This window comes from Limanda limanda, chromosome 12 (assembly GCF_963576545.1).
Source record: "Limanda limanda chromosome 12, fLimLim1.1, whole genome shotgun sequence".
NCBI classification, from domain to species: domain Eukaryota; kingdom Metazoa; phylum Chordata; class Actinopteri; order Pleuronectiformes; family Pleuronectidae; genus Limanda; species Limanda limanda.
Genome location: NC_083647.1, coordinates 17388445 through 17404148, shown reverse-complemented (window position 1 = coordinate 17404148; position 15704 = coordinate 17388445). Strand labels below are relative to the sequence as shown.

Genomic DNA, 15704 nt, shown 5'->3' with positions numbered 1-15704 from the left:
GATAGATAGATAGATAGATAGATAGATAGATAGATAGATAGATAGATAGATAGATAGATAGATAGATAGATAGATAGATAGATAGATAGATAGATAGATAGATAGATAGATAGATAGATAGATAGATAGATAGATAGATAGATAGATAGATAGATAGATAGATAGATAGATAGATAGATAGATAGATAGATAGATAGATAGATAGATAGATAGATAGATAGATAGATAGAAGGACATTTGAAATCATCTATGTCTGGTTGTGGATCCAGCTCAACATTGACTCTGAAACCTGATTCAGAATGATTATATAATTTAGATAATTTCGTAAAAATATGACAACTTTAAATATATGTTCAGAAATTAATTTATATAAAATCCCTTGCTTCTCCCCCTGTGGTCTAATAGGCTGTTAGATATGCAACTACGTGGATGAAATCCTCTAAAAGAGAATGAAGGCAGAGGATGAGGTTGCAGCCAGAAAGCCGATGACTAAACAAAGTACTTTAAATGTTTTTATTTCATCCCATAAATTCACATCAGATAACAAATACCAGCTGCGGCTCCCCAAATATGTTCCTAACCTTTATTTTGAGTGAGTTCATGTAAAAGTCCCTTGTACCTTGTAGTCGACAGGAGTGTTGTGGTTGAACTGGAGCGAGCCGAGGCCTCCCGCCTCCCCTCCTCCTCCCCGGGCTGCGTTCATCCAGCCACTTTCCTCCGCTGTGCTGCACAGCTCCCCCTCCTCCAGCTGCAGACCTGCCAGGTCAAAGGTCAGAGTCCTCTCCACGGAGCGCAGGTAGTTCAGCATCCCGAGAGAGACGCGCTGAGGACAAGACAAACTGAAGGTGTCATAACATCTAATCGTCGCTTATAGCAAACGTCATCCATGGCACGCAGACTGGGGGCCTCACCTGGAGCTCTCTGAGTTTCAGATGACGCAGGTGAATCAGGGACAGGTAAGCACCTCCGGTCACGAAAGGGTCTGAGGCTCGTTCATCCAAACTGTCATCAACATCCACCAGCTGCAGACTGTCCTCAGGAGAGTGGCAGAGTTTTACAAAATACTCATGGGTTTTCTAAGCTTTTGCATCACTTATTCAGGAGATCTAGAGCCAATAAGAAAGCTACGTTTATCTGTGCAAAGTTTTACCTGAAAATCTCAGCACAGTCATTTAAAAAAATATTTTTTGATGAAGTTTTTCTCTTTTAATCTTAAAAGTGTCAAAAATAAGTTTGAACTCTTATGACAATTTCCCCAAGACCAAGTTGACATCTTCAAATCATCTAGTCCAAAAAAGGTTAAATGTATAAGGACCCAGATAATGTTTAGCATATTATAAACTTAAATAGGTGAATACGATTAATCATTTAAAGTTATTAAATGGTTGGTGATTCATTTTCAGTCAAAATCATTGCAAAATCAAAGAAAAAATGAAACAATTTGATGTTGCAATGCTTTCTGATTCTGTATATTCAGCCTTTTGGGACTTTTTCCAACAAAATAGATGATCTGAAGCTGTCTCCTTGGTCTTGGGGAAGCAAGACAAAATTGTTATAAGAATTCAACCTTATTTTTGAAACTTTTAAGATGAAAAGAGAAAAACTGGTTCATCAAAAAAGTAAAAAAAGAAAACACACCTTTCATTTGTTGACCTTTGATCCTTTAAACTCGTCTGCTCGCTGCCTCCTCTGCCTCGGGAAGTGGACGAATGACTCTGTGTTTCCTGACAAGACAAACATCACTTTTAATTCAGTCGGCAGCGCTGAGGACAATGAAGATGTCATTTCTCTGAGCAGAAATCCGGATGATACATGCCTGAGTTAAACCTGCAGCTTTGTAAACACTCGTCCACGTCTCTGAGATGTTCTGTCGTTTGGTTTTGCTGCTGTGAGAGAAGCACAACCTCGGTGTGAGTAGCGAGTCACAGACGTGAGCAGCGTGGTCTTTTAGAGCTGATGACACTTGGAGCAGATCGGGAACCTGATGAGATACAGAGGAATGAAATAACTCAACACTTCTTAAAATGGATAATTAAAAGTGAGGTTGGAAGTGTTTTGTATCATCCATAAACAATATCTCTTTATTGTTGGATAAAACTATTGTGAGAATGCTTATCTTATGTCACAATATTTTTACAAAAGTTACAACTCATCAGATCTTGTTATAGAATCTGAGCTGAGTCTCTGTTCACCTGCAGAAACCTGCAGTGCATCCTCAGCAGCTCGTCCACACTTTTCTTCTCCTGCAGCTTTGTGATGAGTTTCTGCCGCCAAGGATCCCGACGGGGTTTCACCTAAAGAACAAAAACCCAAACTGTCAACACCACTTGTCCTACAGAGGAAAAAACATCAATGCACACACGTATAAAACAGGCTGCGAGCAAACAAAGGGGAACTGTGGACGCACATCATATAACATCATAAATATTAATACAAATACACAACCTGTGACAAATGTTCAAGAGCTCAAACCTTTGGGACGAACCAACAACTTTATAGGATCACAGAAATAAAGTTGTGGTGTGCCCTTTTGACCTGGATGTATAAATGATCTTGGACCTGAATGAAAGGAATCCAGTTGGCCTCCTTCCTCAGAGCCTCGCTCGCACTCTTCCTCCCCCACTGGCTCCCTTTCACCTCTGAGCCGTCGTACTGAGGAAACGTTTTCATCTGCTCCTGTCGACTGAAGATCCTCCTGAACTCTCTCCACACCTTGAGAGACATTTAAACACATGGTGATGACGCCCGGACAAAAACATGGTTTTATTTATGTTATTTATGCATGTGCTGCTGTCGTCCATTAAGCAACGTTACCGTGCTGAACAGCTCCATCTCATCTGCAGATGTCCTGAGTTGTCCAGTGTCACACGACAGGTGGAAGTAGTCGATTAAAGACTGAAGCTCAGATAGAAAGTCGTCCAGCTGAACAGAGACCAGGAGGAAGTTTCCTGTTTGCCCTGAAACGCCTGATGTTGAACAAAACAGTAGAATGAGCATCTCCACTCCAACTCCTCACCTATTTCTTCTGTCTGAATAGGTTTTCCATTTTACGAAATATATCTGTGTAGATGCATTTGACCTTTTATTACAGTTTCATGTATATTTAAGGTCACAATTTAGGCCTTAAATTTAGGTCACGATCATGATCCTTAAATGATGATTTATGCAAGAAGACTTTTACAAGAGCAGCTGATCACATGGTCTCACGATAAGGTCCAATTATTGGCTTCAAATTGACAGGAATTGCAGATATATTCAAAAAATGATGGGTATGCTAAGTGATTATTATTATTTTACCAGTAAATCAGTATTTATTTGGTCTTCTACTAAAAATAATCCTATATTCAAGAAAGAACTGAATCTAATGGACAAATTACTGTTTACTGTAGTGGAAATATTCACAGTCCACAGCTTTTCCTCATCTCATTATCTGTTTTTCAGATGCTCATGACGATTGCAGATCCTTCTCTCCTCTCTGGGATTCTTTCTTTTCATTAAACTGACCAGTAGATTTCCAGGTTACTGCAGGTTTGACTCTCACCCTCAGCATTTTGAGCCTGATGTAAAGTTTCCTCCTCCTTCGTGACACTTGTGTGAAATTCTTCATCTTTCCTTTCACAGACTGGAACATAATGCAGCACCTGAAAAAAACAACAACACATGCAGTTATAATAAATGAAAAGACGAACAGGTTGGATGACTTTAAGACAGTCTATGTGTGTGTTCACCCTGAGGAAGCTGTGGACGGTGTGAACAGAGTGCAGGTGGCAGACGAGCCAGCGGAGGTAGATGAGCAGGTCGTCCTGAGAGAGCAGCTGAGCAGGGTTTCCTCGTCCAATCAGGATCGTCTCTCTGCTCCCTGACAGCCGGCGAGCTCTCTGAACAGCGTCCTCGTACTCGCTGGTTAAAAGTCTCACCTGATCCTGAGAGAAAACAAGTCTGATGTAACTGTAAAGTTGTGTATTGTCAATAAAGGTATTTAACATTTTCCATTAGTATACCTTTAATTTACTGCTTATTTCTTCATGTAGTTTGGTAAATTTAAAAATTTGCCAGCTATATTTAAATGTTTGGATATATCTGGATATACTTATCAGTGATTTCTCTCTTTCCAGAAGGGGTCAACTAACAATCACTTCAACTGTAGATATATTCAACCTTACTGTTTTAATTCAAATGAAATTAACGCAAAACTCGTGACCAACCAATACTGATGATGTATTTTCTTAATGATCAATAAGGAAGTATTTTGTAACTATACACCCCAAATACAAAATTTGAATGTGAATACAACAGCAGAAAAGGAGCCGTGACACAAACAGGTTCATATATAAGGAGGAAGAAAACCTCCTGTCAAGCTGATGTGTTACTTGTGTAAAATGTGTTTTTTCCTGTTGTCACCTTGTAATGAGGATAAAGCTTCTCCATGACGCTGGCGTGGCGGCAAAATCTCCTCCATCTCAGCATGAGCAGATATTTGATCTGAGCCAAGTGATATGATCTGTCAGCGTAAAACTGCGAGAGGAAACACAAGAAAGGAAGTTAGTGTCAATAACATTTCTCGTTTTATCTTTTGCTGCCGTTGTATTCGGTGGCGTGTGAAGTGTTTTGAATGTGGTGTGTTCAGGCCTCACCTGGTGCAGGAGAGCAGGCAGACTGTCAGCTGTGTGTTCCAGACTGAGACAACTGTCCAGCTCCCTCTGCATCACATCAGCCTGAGACTGAACAGGAGAAGCTTCGGCCACCTGCAACCAAAGAGGAGTCACATTCACTTTGTTTCAAGAAAAAAGAAACAAGTCCAGATTGATTTTTAAATTACTGGGTAATCAATAAATGACATTTCCTTGGACTTGATAGAAATGAAGATGGATTTTTACTGTCTCACCTGAAGCCCCCTCCTCAGCGCATGTTCCCTCTCTGCACGGAAGAAGGAGACATCTTTCGGCGGCAGAACAGAACTGAAACAGAAATTTATTGAAATTCTTGAAAAGCTTCTATTCCAATAGATTCCATTCAGACATGTTCAAGACAATAAAATAACTCCTAAAATTACAAATACTCTTGCTAACTCATGGAACAAGATTTAAAGAAAAAATCTGTATTGTTTATTTCTCATATTTGAATTATAAAGTTAATTATGCAAATATATTATAAAACACTCTTCTAATATATATGTACAGAAAAGTTTAATTACCTCATTAAAATTACATATATTCTTTCTCAATCATGGAAAAATTGAAAATATATATATGCAAGTTTTTATTGAATAACTGCTGGTCAAATGATATCTCTATATTTATATATATCCTATTCTCAGTGTGGATCCACAGGACATTTGGAAACAAAATGTTTTTATTTTGGATCTGGATTTTCTTCCAACTTCCAACTAGTTTTGATGTCACAAATTCACACGTTAAACTCAGATTTAAAGTGTACGGAAGAGTAAAAGTGGACACATCAGAATTAGAATCAGATTTATTGCCAAGCGGGTTTACACATACAAGGGATTGGCTGTGGTGTATTTGTGCAAGTATACATTTAAAAAAGTATAAAAACTATATAAAAGCTCCAACATCCACCAGAAGCAACAACAAGCAACAGAGCAAGACACATTTTTGAGTGGAGGCAGAGTTGAGTTCCAAGTTCCTGCCAAAACAAACACCAAGAATAGTTTGCAGCTGAAATAAAGTGTGTGTATACAAATCCCCAAGCTTCCTCACCTGTATGAAGTAAATCCACTCTCTTCAATGTGTCCCCTCAGTGCTGAGAGCTGATGTGAGAGCTCGGCCTCCATCTGCTCCACCCTGACGGAAGAGGAAACTCTGTACACGTCACACATGGTGCAACTTCTAGTTCAGGGTCAACACAAGTGTAGAAACTGGAAAGAAACTGAGGTACAAATATTTCAAACAAGTCCTGAGCAAATCTGTGCGTCCATGCTGACTTGTTGTGAGGTATCCATGGAGACAGGAGCGGTTTCCTCTCTTTGGCCTGAACTCACACAGTAGCTGCATCTGATCAGTAGAGGGCTCTCACATCACATTTGTCAGAAAACCATGACGTCACCGCTGCTGTGCTTTTCAGATACTGCCCACATTACAATAATATGTAATAAAAAGTAAATGGATGATGAATGATGCACAGAGTAGTCGGTTGTTGGGCAGTTCCCTCCTCAGCAGCCGGGGCTCCTGCTATCCAGAACCTGGACTTAATTGAGCGGGGTCCACTCTTCTTGGATACAGGGTGTGATTGGTTCTCAGCCTGTGATGAGATTGTCCAATAGCAGATCAGCTCCTCACCGCCTGCAGAGTCAAGTCTGCAGCTTTGCAGCTCCTCCAGAGACAGGAATTAAAAAAGGTACATGAGGAAAAAAACACAGGCAGACATTTAGTGGTTCTTTAAGCTTTATTTACATGCACCATCTCTGTTACAGCCAAGATAAGAATTGGGATTACAACCGACAATCTCAGCTTGATGTCTTGTTTTGTAGGAGCAAGAGGAAGAAATAGAGAATGGATATTGGCAGTGAGTGTTACTCAGAATTCATGTAGAATCAAAAATAAAAGTTTTATGTCATTTGTATTTTGAAGATTAAATCATCCATGTGAAGACGCAGAAACCATTTGGGAACATAAATGTGCAGAATGTGTTTTTTTTCTCAAATCCAAAAAATATGCCAAAATGGGGGTTGAACATTTCTATCAGTCAATTAAGTTGCAACATTTTTCACGATTTTTCTATAACTAATCAATTTGATTGATTGATTTGTCGTCTGTCCTGATGATCCCCCGACTGAGGGGGTCAATAAATAAATAAAACAAATATGCGTCTTAAAATGATCGAGTTAAGTTTATCAAGTAGACAAAATAACTGAAGTCATTTAAAAAAAAAAAAATCATCCTGCTGTTCCCACAAAAACTGTGCTGATTTTATTCAATTTTTTTTGCACCTGCAGCACTGGTTCCTTATATTTATACACTGTATATCCTCTTATTTCCGCTAACTTCAAAGCAGAAATGTTTTGGCAATATTTAAAATACTGTGGTTCTTTCTTTCTAAAATGGCAAAAATGGCTCTAAGATACAACACAACGTCCTCTCGCAGGGTTTGAATCGCTGTGGTCCAATCGTCAAAAAAAACTCATCACGTCCCGTGTCCTTGCCCGACCACTTTTCCTTGACCCACATAAAGAAAATGCACAAGGTCAAGGAAAGATGTGAAGGAGGATTCATGAAGACGTCGGGGGCGCTAAGAGAATCTGACACTTGCACTAGGCGGCGTAAGTATGTGACAGCAGATGTTATTGACGTGGATCAATAAATGCTGCCGCTGCAAGGAATTGACTTATCTCCTTTCCTCTTGTAAAGGATGGTCCAATGTGTCCTATGCTAAAGGAGATAAGAAAATAAGCACCGAAGCACCTTTTCTGCGACTTATACTTTACTTCTGGATCATTTCACCAGGAACCTTGTGAAGCCTCAAAACAAGACGATTCGATCACAGCATTTTTTTCCCCCCCAGCACCTGCTGTAGTGCTGATAACAAAGGAGAGGCTACTACTGACACTCCATCTGCAGCCACTCCCTGCTATCTATTTATTTATAGCACCAAGAACTTCAAATTCAAACACCAAAATATTGTAGTCGAGTGTTGTGGAGTGTGGTTATTTGAATCCAGATATTCCTAAATGTCCGCTAATGTAAATGGTGTCACCTAGAGCTAAATCATGTCCTTAACTCCGTCCTGAACTCTACATGGACGGGACCTCCGATATTGCAGTACGAGGAAGAGGAGGGAGAGGAGGACGAGTGGGGAAGATGGTGAAAAGGGATCTGCAGCAGAAACCACCACATCGTCGAGACGTCAGTAATGAGCCTCTTCAGAAGGAACAGAATTCACAGTAATGTCACTAAACTTCACAGGGTCAAATCTGCTAAATGAAGGGAAAACATTACATACAATAACCACACAATGTAGATCAGTTCACATCTTGATAACATATTAACCTCTACAGACTGATATTTGGTGCATGACTCGGTGCATCAATGGGAAAAGAAAAAAAGCTTTTCTTTAACATTTGTTTTAAATCTTTTAGTCCATTTAGGCTACGTCTCTCAAAGAAACATTAAAATAAAAACTAAAGCTTGTCAAGTATCCTCCACTGGAACGTAATAATGCAACATTCTCATTCTGTAAACAGGCCGTCAGCCAACAACCGGCTGACGGCTGGTTTGGCAAAAATGTTGGTTCAGGTATGAAAGGGCGTGAAAAGGGAGAAGAGCAGGGTGGAAACAGAATTCATCTTCATCATGTATCACTTTGTGATATGCGTGATTCCCTGAGACTAACATGAGTTGATGCTTTTCATATAGTTTTAACAAAATGTCCTGTACTAGTAGTAAGTGCTGTTGTTCACACCGCCCAGGTATTGATCTTGTTTCTCCGCTGTGTAGACACCATTATGTGTCTCAGACACTTAAAATACAGTATCGAAATGAATGCCTCACATTAAAAACAATGGAAAAAAAATACTACATGAATACACTTTTACACACTCCATTCCCTCTAGTTGAACAATGCAGGACAATGACACCCAATTTACATTTCCCCCACTTTTCTTTTCTTTTCTTTTCTTGAATCATGCTCCGACAGAGCCTCTCAGCTCGGGACCCAGCTTTGAGGGGAGGTCTGTTTCGAGCTTGAGAAGCTTCCTGAATTCCTGTTGGCGTTCTGGGCGGAAGTGAGGCAAGAGTCGAAGCTGAGGTCCAGGCAATCTGCATCCATCAACTCGTTGCGGATGATGGAGTCCATGTCACACTCCAGGCTGCCGTTGAACACGTCCAGGTCCAGATCGGCAGGAAAGCGGTCCTGGCCGGACAAACCAGAGCCGAGCTGCATAGATGCGTTCTTGCTGGGTGACTTCAGGTGTGGCTGCTTGGCAATAGGTTGACTGGCATCGCCGTCAGAGGTTGACAAGCCAGCTTGCCAACCAGGCACTGATGAGCTTTGACCCTGACCTGCGATGGTGGGGTTCACCGACATGTGGTCTTTGCGCAGCAGCATGGCATTTCGACGAGCGTTTTGCAGAGCGATGGCGGTGCTGGCCTGCGACATCAGCGGGTCGGACTGGGTGAGCATGACGTTGCTGGGGCTGTGGGAGTCCAGACTGAGCAGATCCTGCAGGGTCTGATGGTCGCTAAAGTGCGAGATGCAGGAGAAGGTGGTCTGCTTGTTCTCCTGAATGGTCTGCATGGGCGACTGGCGCAGGCTCGTGATGGACGGAGGGCTGAAAAGAGGGTTGGGACCGTAGCTGCCAGAGGGGCTACCCAGACTGCTTCCTGAGCAGCTGAAGGTAAACAGGGAGCTCCCCTGATCGTCTGCTCCACTGTCCTCCTCTCCAGGAGGAGGCTGCTGGGATGCCGTCAGGCTGATATTGTCTAAAAGGTCGTCCATCAGGTTGTCAGAGAGCCCATCATTGAGGTTCATGGTACCTGCCAGGTCAGAGAGCCCAGTGGGCCCTGTGGACGGGGACATGCTGCTGGGACTGGAGTACAGCATTGGGGAGAGTGGAGAGTCATCATCAGGCACCTCGTCCAGCTCCAGGTTGGCCAGGATCGGGGACAGACGACCGCTGATTGTGCTGGCGTTAGAATTTGTCCGGGAGCGGAAGTCTGTCCAGGCGTCGAGCTCATCGCTGCTGCGGGAAGTTGGACTTCCTGTCCACTTGGAGAGGCTCGAGGAGCTCTCAGAGCTGCCCTCTTGAGCGGCTTGCAGTGAGGCCTTCTTCTTGGTGGCCCGTCCTCGAGCCCCTTTGATGTACTTACTGTTGTCCATGGATACAGCCCGTCGGCGAGGAGCTTTGCCTCCCTTCCCCCCCTCTGGGTTGACCATCCACCAGGAACTTTTCCCTGTCCCTTCATTCTGGACTTTGACAAAACGACTGTGGAGGGACAGATTGTGTCGGATGGAATTCTGCAATAAAATGAAGGAAAACGATTAGCTGCAAGATTGAAATATGTGTCAAAGCAAAACTTGTGAAGCACTTTAGAAGATATGGTATAGACTACACAGATTTTACAGACAAATCGATATATTAGTAATGAGGAGACAAACTCTGCCTTTTCTGTAAAACCATTTAAATAAATGTGTCTGTGGTGTGGGAGCCAGACCTCGATGACATCATCCAGGCTTGGGCTTGTAGACAACATATTTTTGACCAAAGTCAGTGTGAGTCCAATGAAGAGATGTGGAAGTTTGCAACAAAGGAATCAGAGGATCTAGCACTTTTGGAAACGATACTAAAAAATAAAGGTTAGAGTTAAAGGATAGAACTTAGGTCATATTTTCAACGTTTTGGCCATCAGTTTAGATAAAATCGTACTCGGGTAAGATCCTGGAACATGATGATGTTGCTTTAATGAAGTCCGACAGGTGAAGAAACACAAAACGGCCAGGCAGGTTGTCAATGTGCCAGTCTAGTCAGATTATGTCAAAAACTTTAAATGGAGGTGAAACTAACAGAGTTGTTTGACAGTTTGGGAAATTGAGACCAGCTAAGCCTTGGCATAGGAAACCATAGTTTGTACCAAAGGTCCTTTTAGTACAGTGCTGGATCTTTCAATCATATCACACAATCTACCTCAGCACATGAAGTTCGAGTTGTAATGAATTTTAAATCTCAACTTTTAAGTTATTTTTAAATACCTAGACAAAAAGGTTTTTTGGTTTCACAGTTGGTTCCATTTTTTTTTGTTTAACTAAACCAAGTAGTGTGAACAACATTACAACGTTGTCCAAGATACAAACTTTTTTGTGACCCATTTTTGGCTGCTCAAAAAGGTTTGCAGGATTTCCCCGGAGATGTTTCCTCCACCGTGTAGGAAATTAAACAGCTGGAGTCGGCACGGCTGACCCGCACTAAGACCCACAGCAGTAAGTAAGGAGAAACTTTGCAGTGATTTCTGCAGCCCAGAGGCCAGCTTCACTGGGAGAGAATCCAGCATAATTCTCTTAAACTTGAATTAACTTGAGTAAACCAAGGTCCTATTTAAATCCATCTCTCAGAGGATTAAACTAATCAAATGCAAACCAGGCTCAGCACATACAAACTACGGTGACACGAGGCTGCCCTAATGATATGGACCTGTAGCGGTGGAGGCAGCTGCTCTCCAGCTTTGTGATGATCGAATGATCACAAATGAGCATTGGCAACAGTTTTCCTCTGGATATAATGAGTCAGTGGAATGATCCGCTGATATTTAACTTACAGCAAAGCCCTCGCTTAAAGCCAATTAAAGGATTAGGTCAACTAGCAATCACTTTCATCGCTTACAACCAAACACATGTGACTCAAAAATAAATCTCAGGTGCCCCGTTGCTCTTTTCTTTCTGGGTTTCACCCATTTAGTAGGAAAGGCTGCTGGGCTTAGTGGGCTATATCGGTCTTTCATAATTTACTGTATGCTATGATATACTATGTACGCTTTAAAGCATATACTTATCCTTAATATAAAAAAATGTTAATATTTAGGAGAGCAGTGGAGGGGTTAATAACAAAAACACAGAGAGAAGCAACTCATTGATTGTTTGGTTTTAACAACTGCGACAAGACAGGATGTGAATGTTTTTAGTGTTTTCACTTTGTCCAAGGGTTAATAAACAAGTCTCGGGGAATAATCTAACTTGGGATGTTTCTCTTTCTGAATTTGGCTGAAAATCCGCACTAATTCCTTCCATCTGAAGAGGAACACCCAAGCTGTGGCTGCTGTGTGCTACGTGCAACAAACATCTAGGCCACCTGGACTATTTTCAATGATAATATAATGATTTCACTAATATGAATATATTTGAGAATAGTCAAAACATGTAGTCTATACGCTTTGAACTCCACTTTCCATGTTATCCTGTTTTAGATTTGGCATTTGAAAATCGGGTATCAGAGGTTGAACAAAGTTTGTGGACAAACAAACACATCACCAGTGTCATTTTATTTTTAAATGGGGTTTCTTAATATATTGACTTAATTTGCTCTCTTACAGAAATCTCATTAAATGGAACTCATTGTAATAATTGAGATAAAGATGTCATTTATACCATATGATGAGAAATAATTGTTCAATCTACATAACCTGTAGCTTGTATTACACATTTTACTGGTTGCAACTGTATTATCATTGCCTAACTTCTTTATGATAGTCCCTTATCATACAATATATGTTGGGGAATAGTTTACTGACCAATATAAGCTTCACATTGTCTCTCTAGCTCTATCTTTTTGCAGAGATATCTATAAAAATGGGTTTTTCTCACCATATTTCCATTGACCTTGAGCTTGACCTTTGGCTGATCAGCTCCGAAAAGTTAAGCATCAGGAGAAACCCTCTTAAGTTACAAGCCCACCCAAGTTTGGTGAAATCCCACCGATGCAATTTTGAATTCCTTATTCCCTGTACACACAGGGAAACAATACCCCGTTGCTATGCTGGCGTGCAGGGTTAAAAAAAAAAAAAAAAATTACAGATGTATTTCTCAAGAACCGTCTCAAACCCCGAAACAAGCAAGACATCCGATATCACGCACGTCAACTGGCCTGAACAGCTGAACTGTATAAAGGCTAAAAAGTCACATGCAAACCAAGTCAAATAACTGCAACATGATAATCAACCCCGTGACCTACAGGGAGTGAACACAATAACTGCAACACCTGTCCGGCTCAGTCTCGTGCATCCAACACAACTGCTGTGCAATAAATAAATAAACCCGTGTTGACACTTCAGTTTTGGCCGAGGCTGCCACTGAGGTTTTGATTGAACTCTGACGTTATTTATGGGGCCATGAATTGTGGTGTGGCCGTATTGGATTGTACTGTATTCCAGCAGAGGGATGAAACAGTCGTTACACCTATAACAATATAACACGGCTCAAATGAGAGCAAAATGCAACAAAAATTATTTGTTTGGAGCTCACAAAGTCTGCTGAATTCAGAATTAATAACATTATACTGCAAAAATGGTGCTTTTAATTGTAGAATACAGTATTGTGGATTACGTGTGCAACCCACAACATTCCTGTTATTTTCTGTTTGTTTCTTTTTGGAGAACGACTGTGCACCATGGAGAAGGTCCTGCTTGAAAGAAAATAGCCAGTGGACATAACTGCGTCTTTTAAGCTGAAGGAAAACAAGACAATTTCCCAGAATGCTTCTCTCAGGTACGTACAGTATGAGCCATGGCGTTTAGAAAAAAAAGGAGGATAAATCACAAAGAGCAGAACTCCTGCCGTCCCCTCCCCCACGCAGTCACAGCCGTGCTGCAGCACCCTTTGAGCAATGCCTCATTCCGAGCGGGGACTGGAGCAATGCCAGTTTAGCCAGAGCCCGATCCAAAGAGAAACACTGAGCTTCTCTCACACTGCTACACATTGACCTACATAATTTATAGTCAGCTGATTGATCCTCGTGCCCGGGCCACATGAAAAAGACAGTGGGGCACTCGCACAGCAGGCCTGAGCTGCTGCTCTGCCCATCCATATGGGAAGCTGCAGCTTGGGATTGGATTCACAACAATGAGAGTGGGGGGGGGGGGGGACATAGATAGATGAAGGTGGCCACTGAACATATTGAGGTCTTATTCTTGTCTTGTTATGGGAATGGGACGTGAGACAGCTCTGGAGTTACTATCTGAGGACATTTTTTTTCCCCCTGGTGCAGATGAGCAACCCTTCAGCGATGCCTGAGTCTCAAACAGCGTAGGAGCATCTCCTTTGGGAAATGCTGATGTCAGCTCTCCTGTAACCCTCAACATTAACCCTTTCCTCTGCCAACCACTGTCTGTCTGCAGCCACATGGAGGCGTGTGCATGAATGAAACCTGCCTGCCACTGATCTAGAGTAACCACTATCCAGTTGATTCTGTGCAGATTAATCGGTTATTAGCATCAAATTGTCTCCCATACGGATTACTTCTGGGGGGGGTTTTCATATTCCAATTCCCATCATGTCACCGCAATTTGATGAGGTTTTTCCAAAAAGCAAATCTTGACCGTTACTGTAATTCCTTACTGAAGAAACTCCCTGGAATTGGCCTGCATCCCACATGCACAGTTATGCAGTTGTGCGGGATTACGGACCTATTTCCAGAGTTTTTCTAACCCCCCCCTCTCTCCTCCAATCTAAATCCCGCAAAGCTCAGAGCTTTCATCAGACTTGATTCCATGACAGATGAATTGGTTTTTCCAGGCCTGTACTAATCCTTCAAATCAAACAGAAGCAGGCAGCAGGGCCCAGTGGAGGCTGGTGAGAAGTGCTGCAGTGTGAACCAGTTGGAAAGTGAAATTGACTTTGCATTGCCTGTTTTGCAGTCTAGAGTTTCATACCCACTACCTTGTTTGCACTGGATTAGTGTGCAGCTCTGATTCGTTTGTGTGCAAGTGTGTAATTTGATGCACATACCAACACAGCCAGATATTGTGACAGCAGCTTGGACCACAACACATTTAACCCCTGTGAGCATGTTGCAGCCACACTCCACAATCCTCTGCTGTGGTGGACAAAGCAAATGTGCCTGAAAATGTAAAAATGTGGTGCTGTCTGCAAATAACGGTGTGTGTGCTCGTCTCTGCATGAACCCACGGCCGTGTGTGCATTGTGTGTGTGTGTGTGTGCATAGTGTGTTTCTGCACCATCACAACATGGTTCTTTGTCGTGATGACAGCAGCAGCATGCCTGCTCTCACCTTCCAGCCCGCAGAGCTGTTGCTGTCGCCTTTGTCCTTGAAGTACGGCACAGACCTCACCATCCAGTCGTAGATCTGGGACAAGGTCAGCCTGTTCTCCGGGGAGCTCTCGATGGCCTGGGTGATGAGGTCTGCATAGGAGTAGTTGCCCCAGGCGTTCCTGCGGGCGGAGGACTTCCTCAGCTGCTGGGAGGCAGAGCCGCGGAGGGAGTCAGCGGAGGAGGGGGTCAGCCCGGAGGGAGAAGAGCCGTCCGCCGCCTCCTCCGCGCTGGGGCCGCGCCGGATCTCCACGGGCTGCGAGCCGGGCCCCCCGGTGCAGCTCGCCCCCCGGGGCTTCACATCCCCACCGCGGGGGGTCTCCGCGGCGCCCTCCTCGTCGTCATCCTCCTCCTCGGGGATTACGTCAGTGTCATGGGTGTCGGGTTTGCCCGCTCCGGACTCCGGACGGGGCAGCGGCCAGGTGCAGGAGCGGGGCCGCTTCTGGGGCTCGAAGTCCGGGTCGATCTCCACGTTCCGCGGCGGCTCGGCCATGGCGATCCGCACCGATGCTCGCGTCTCGCACAAAGGGGGAGAAAATCACTCGGGTCGCATTCCATCAAAGTGGCGTGCGGGATTCATCCACGATGTCTCCCCCGGGGGGCTGCAGCCCAGCACGTGTCCGTGTGTCCGTCCTCCTGCGAGGCGTCGATCTGCAGCACGGAGCTCCGAACAGTGTCCCCCCCCACTCCCACTCCCCCCCCCAGCAGCCCACACCCTCAGCTGCACAGTTTGCCAGAATGTGGAGAGAAGCGATCGGAAGTCAGCGGAGAGTCAAGAAGACGACGTGTGCCTCCCCCCCCGCGTCCTGCAGACTCGCGTTCCTGCAAGCAGACCAGAATGACTTCATCTAATAAAGCCTCCACCTCGGCGCTATCAGTCCGTGCACAGCTGCCATCTTGCCTGGTTCCTTTCCCCCGAGTTCTTGTATCATCCG

The 15704-nt window shown here is 43.4% G+C and overlaps 1 protein-coding gene across 1 annotated transcript; it reads right to left on the bottom strand.

Annotated features, from left to right (window-relative positions):
• Positions 1–6399: 6399 nt before the first annotated feature.
• Positions 6400–15262, bottom strand: foxo3a (forkhead box O3A). The gene is made up of 2 exons (XM_061082156.1): positions 14732–15262; positions 6400–9972 (listed from the first exon to the last, which is right to left on the bottom strand). Exons 1-2 carry the CDS (start codon positions 15260–15262, stop codon positions 8659–8661), a joined length of 1845 nt encoding a protein of 614 aa, XP_060938139.1. The 3' UTR covers positions 6400–8658.
• Between the last annotated feature and the right edge of the window lie 442 nt (positions 15263–15704).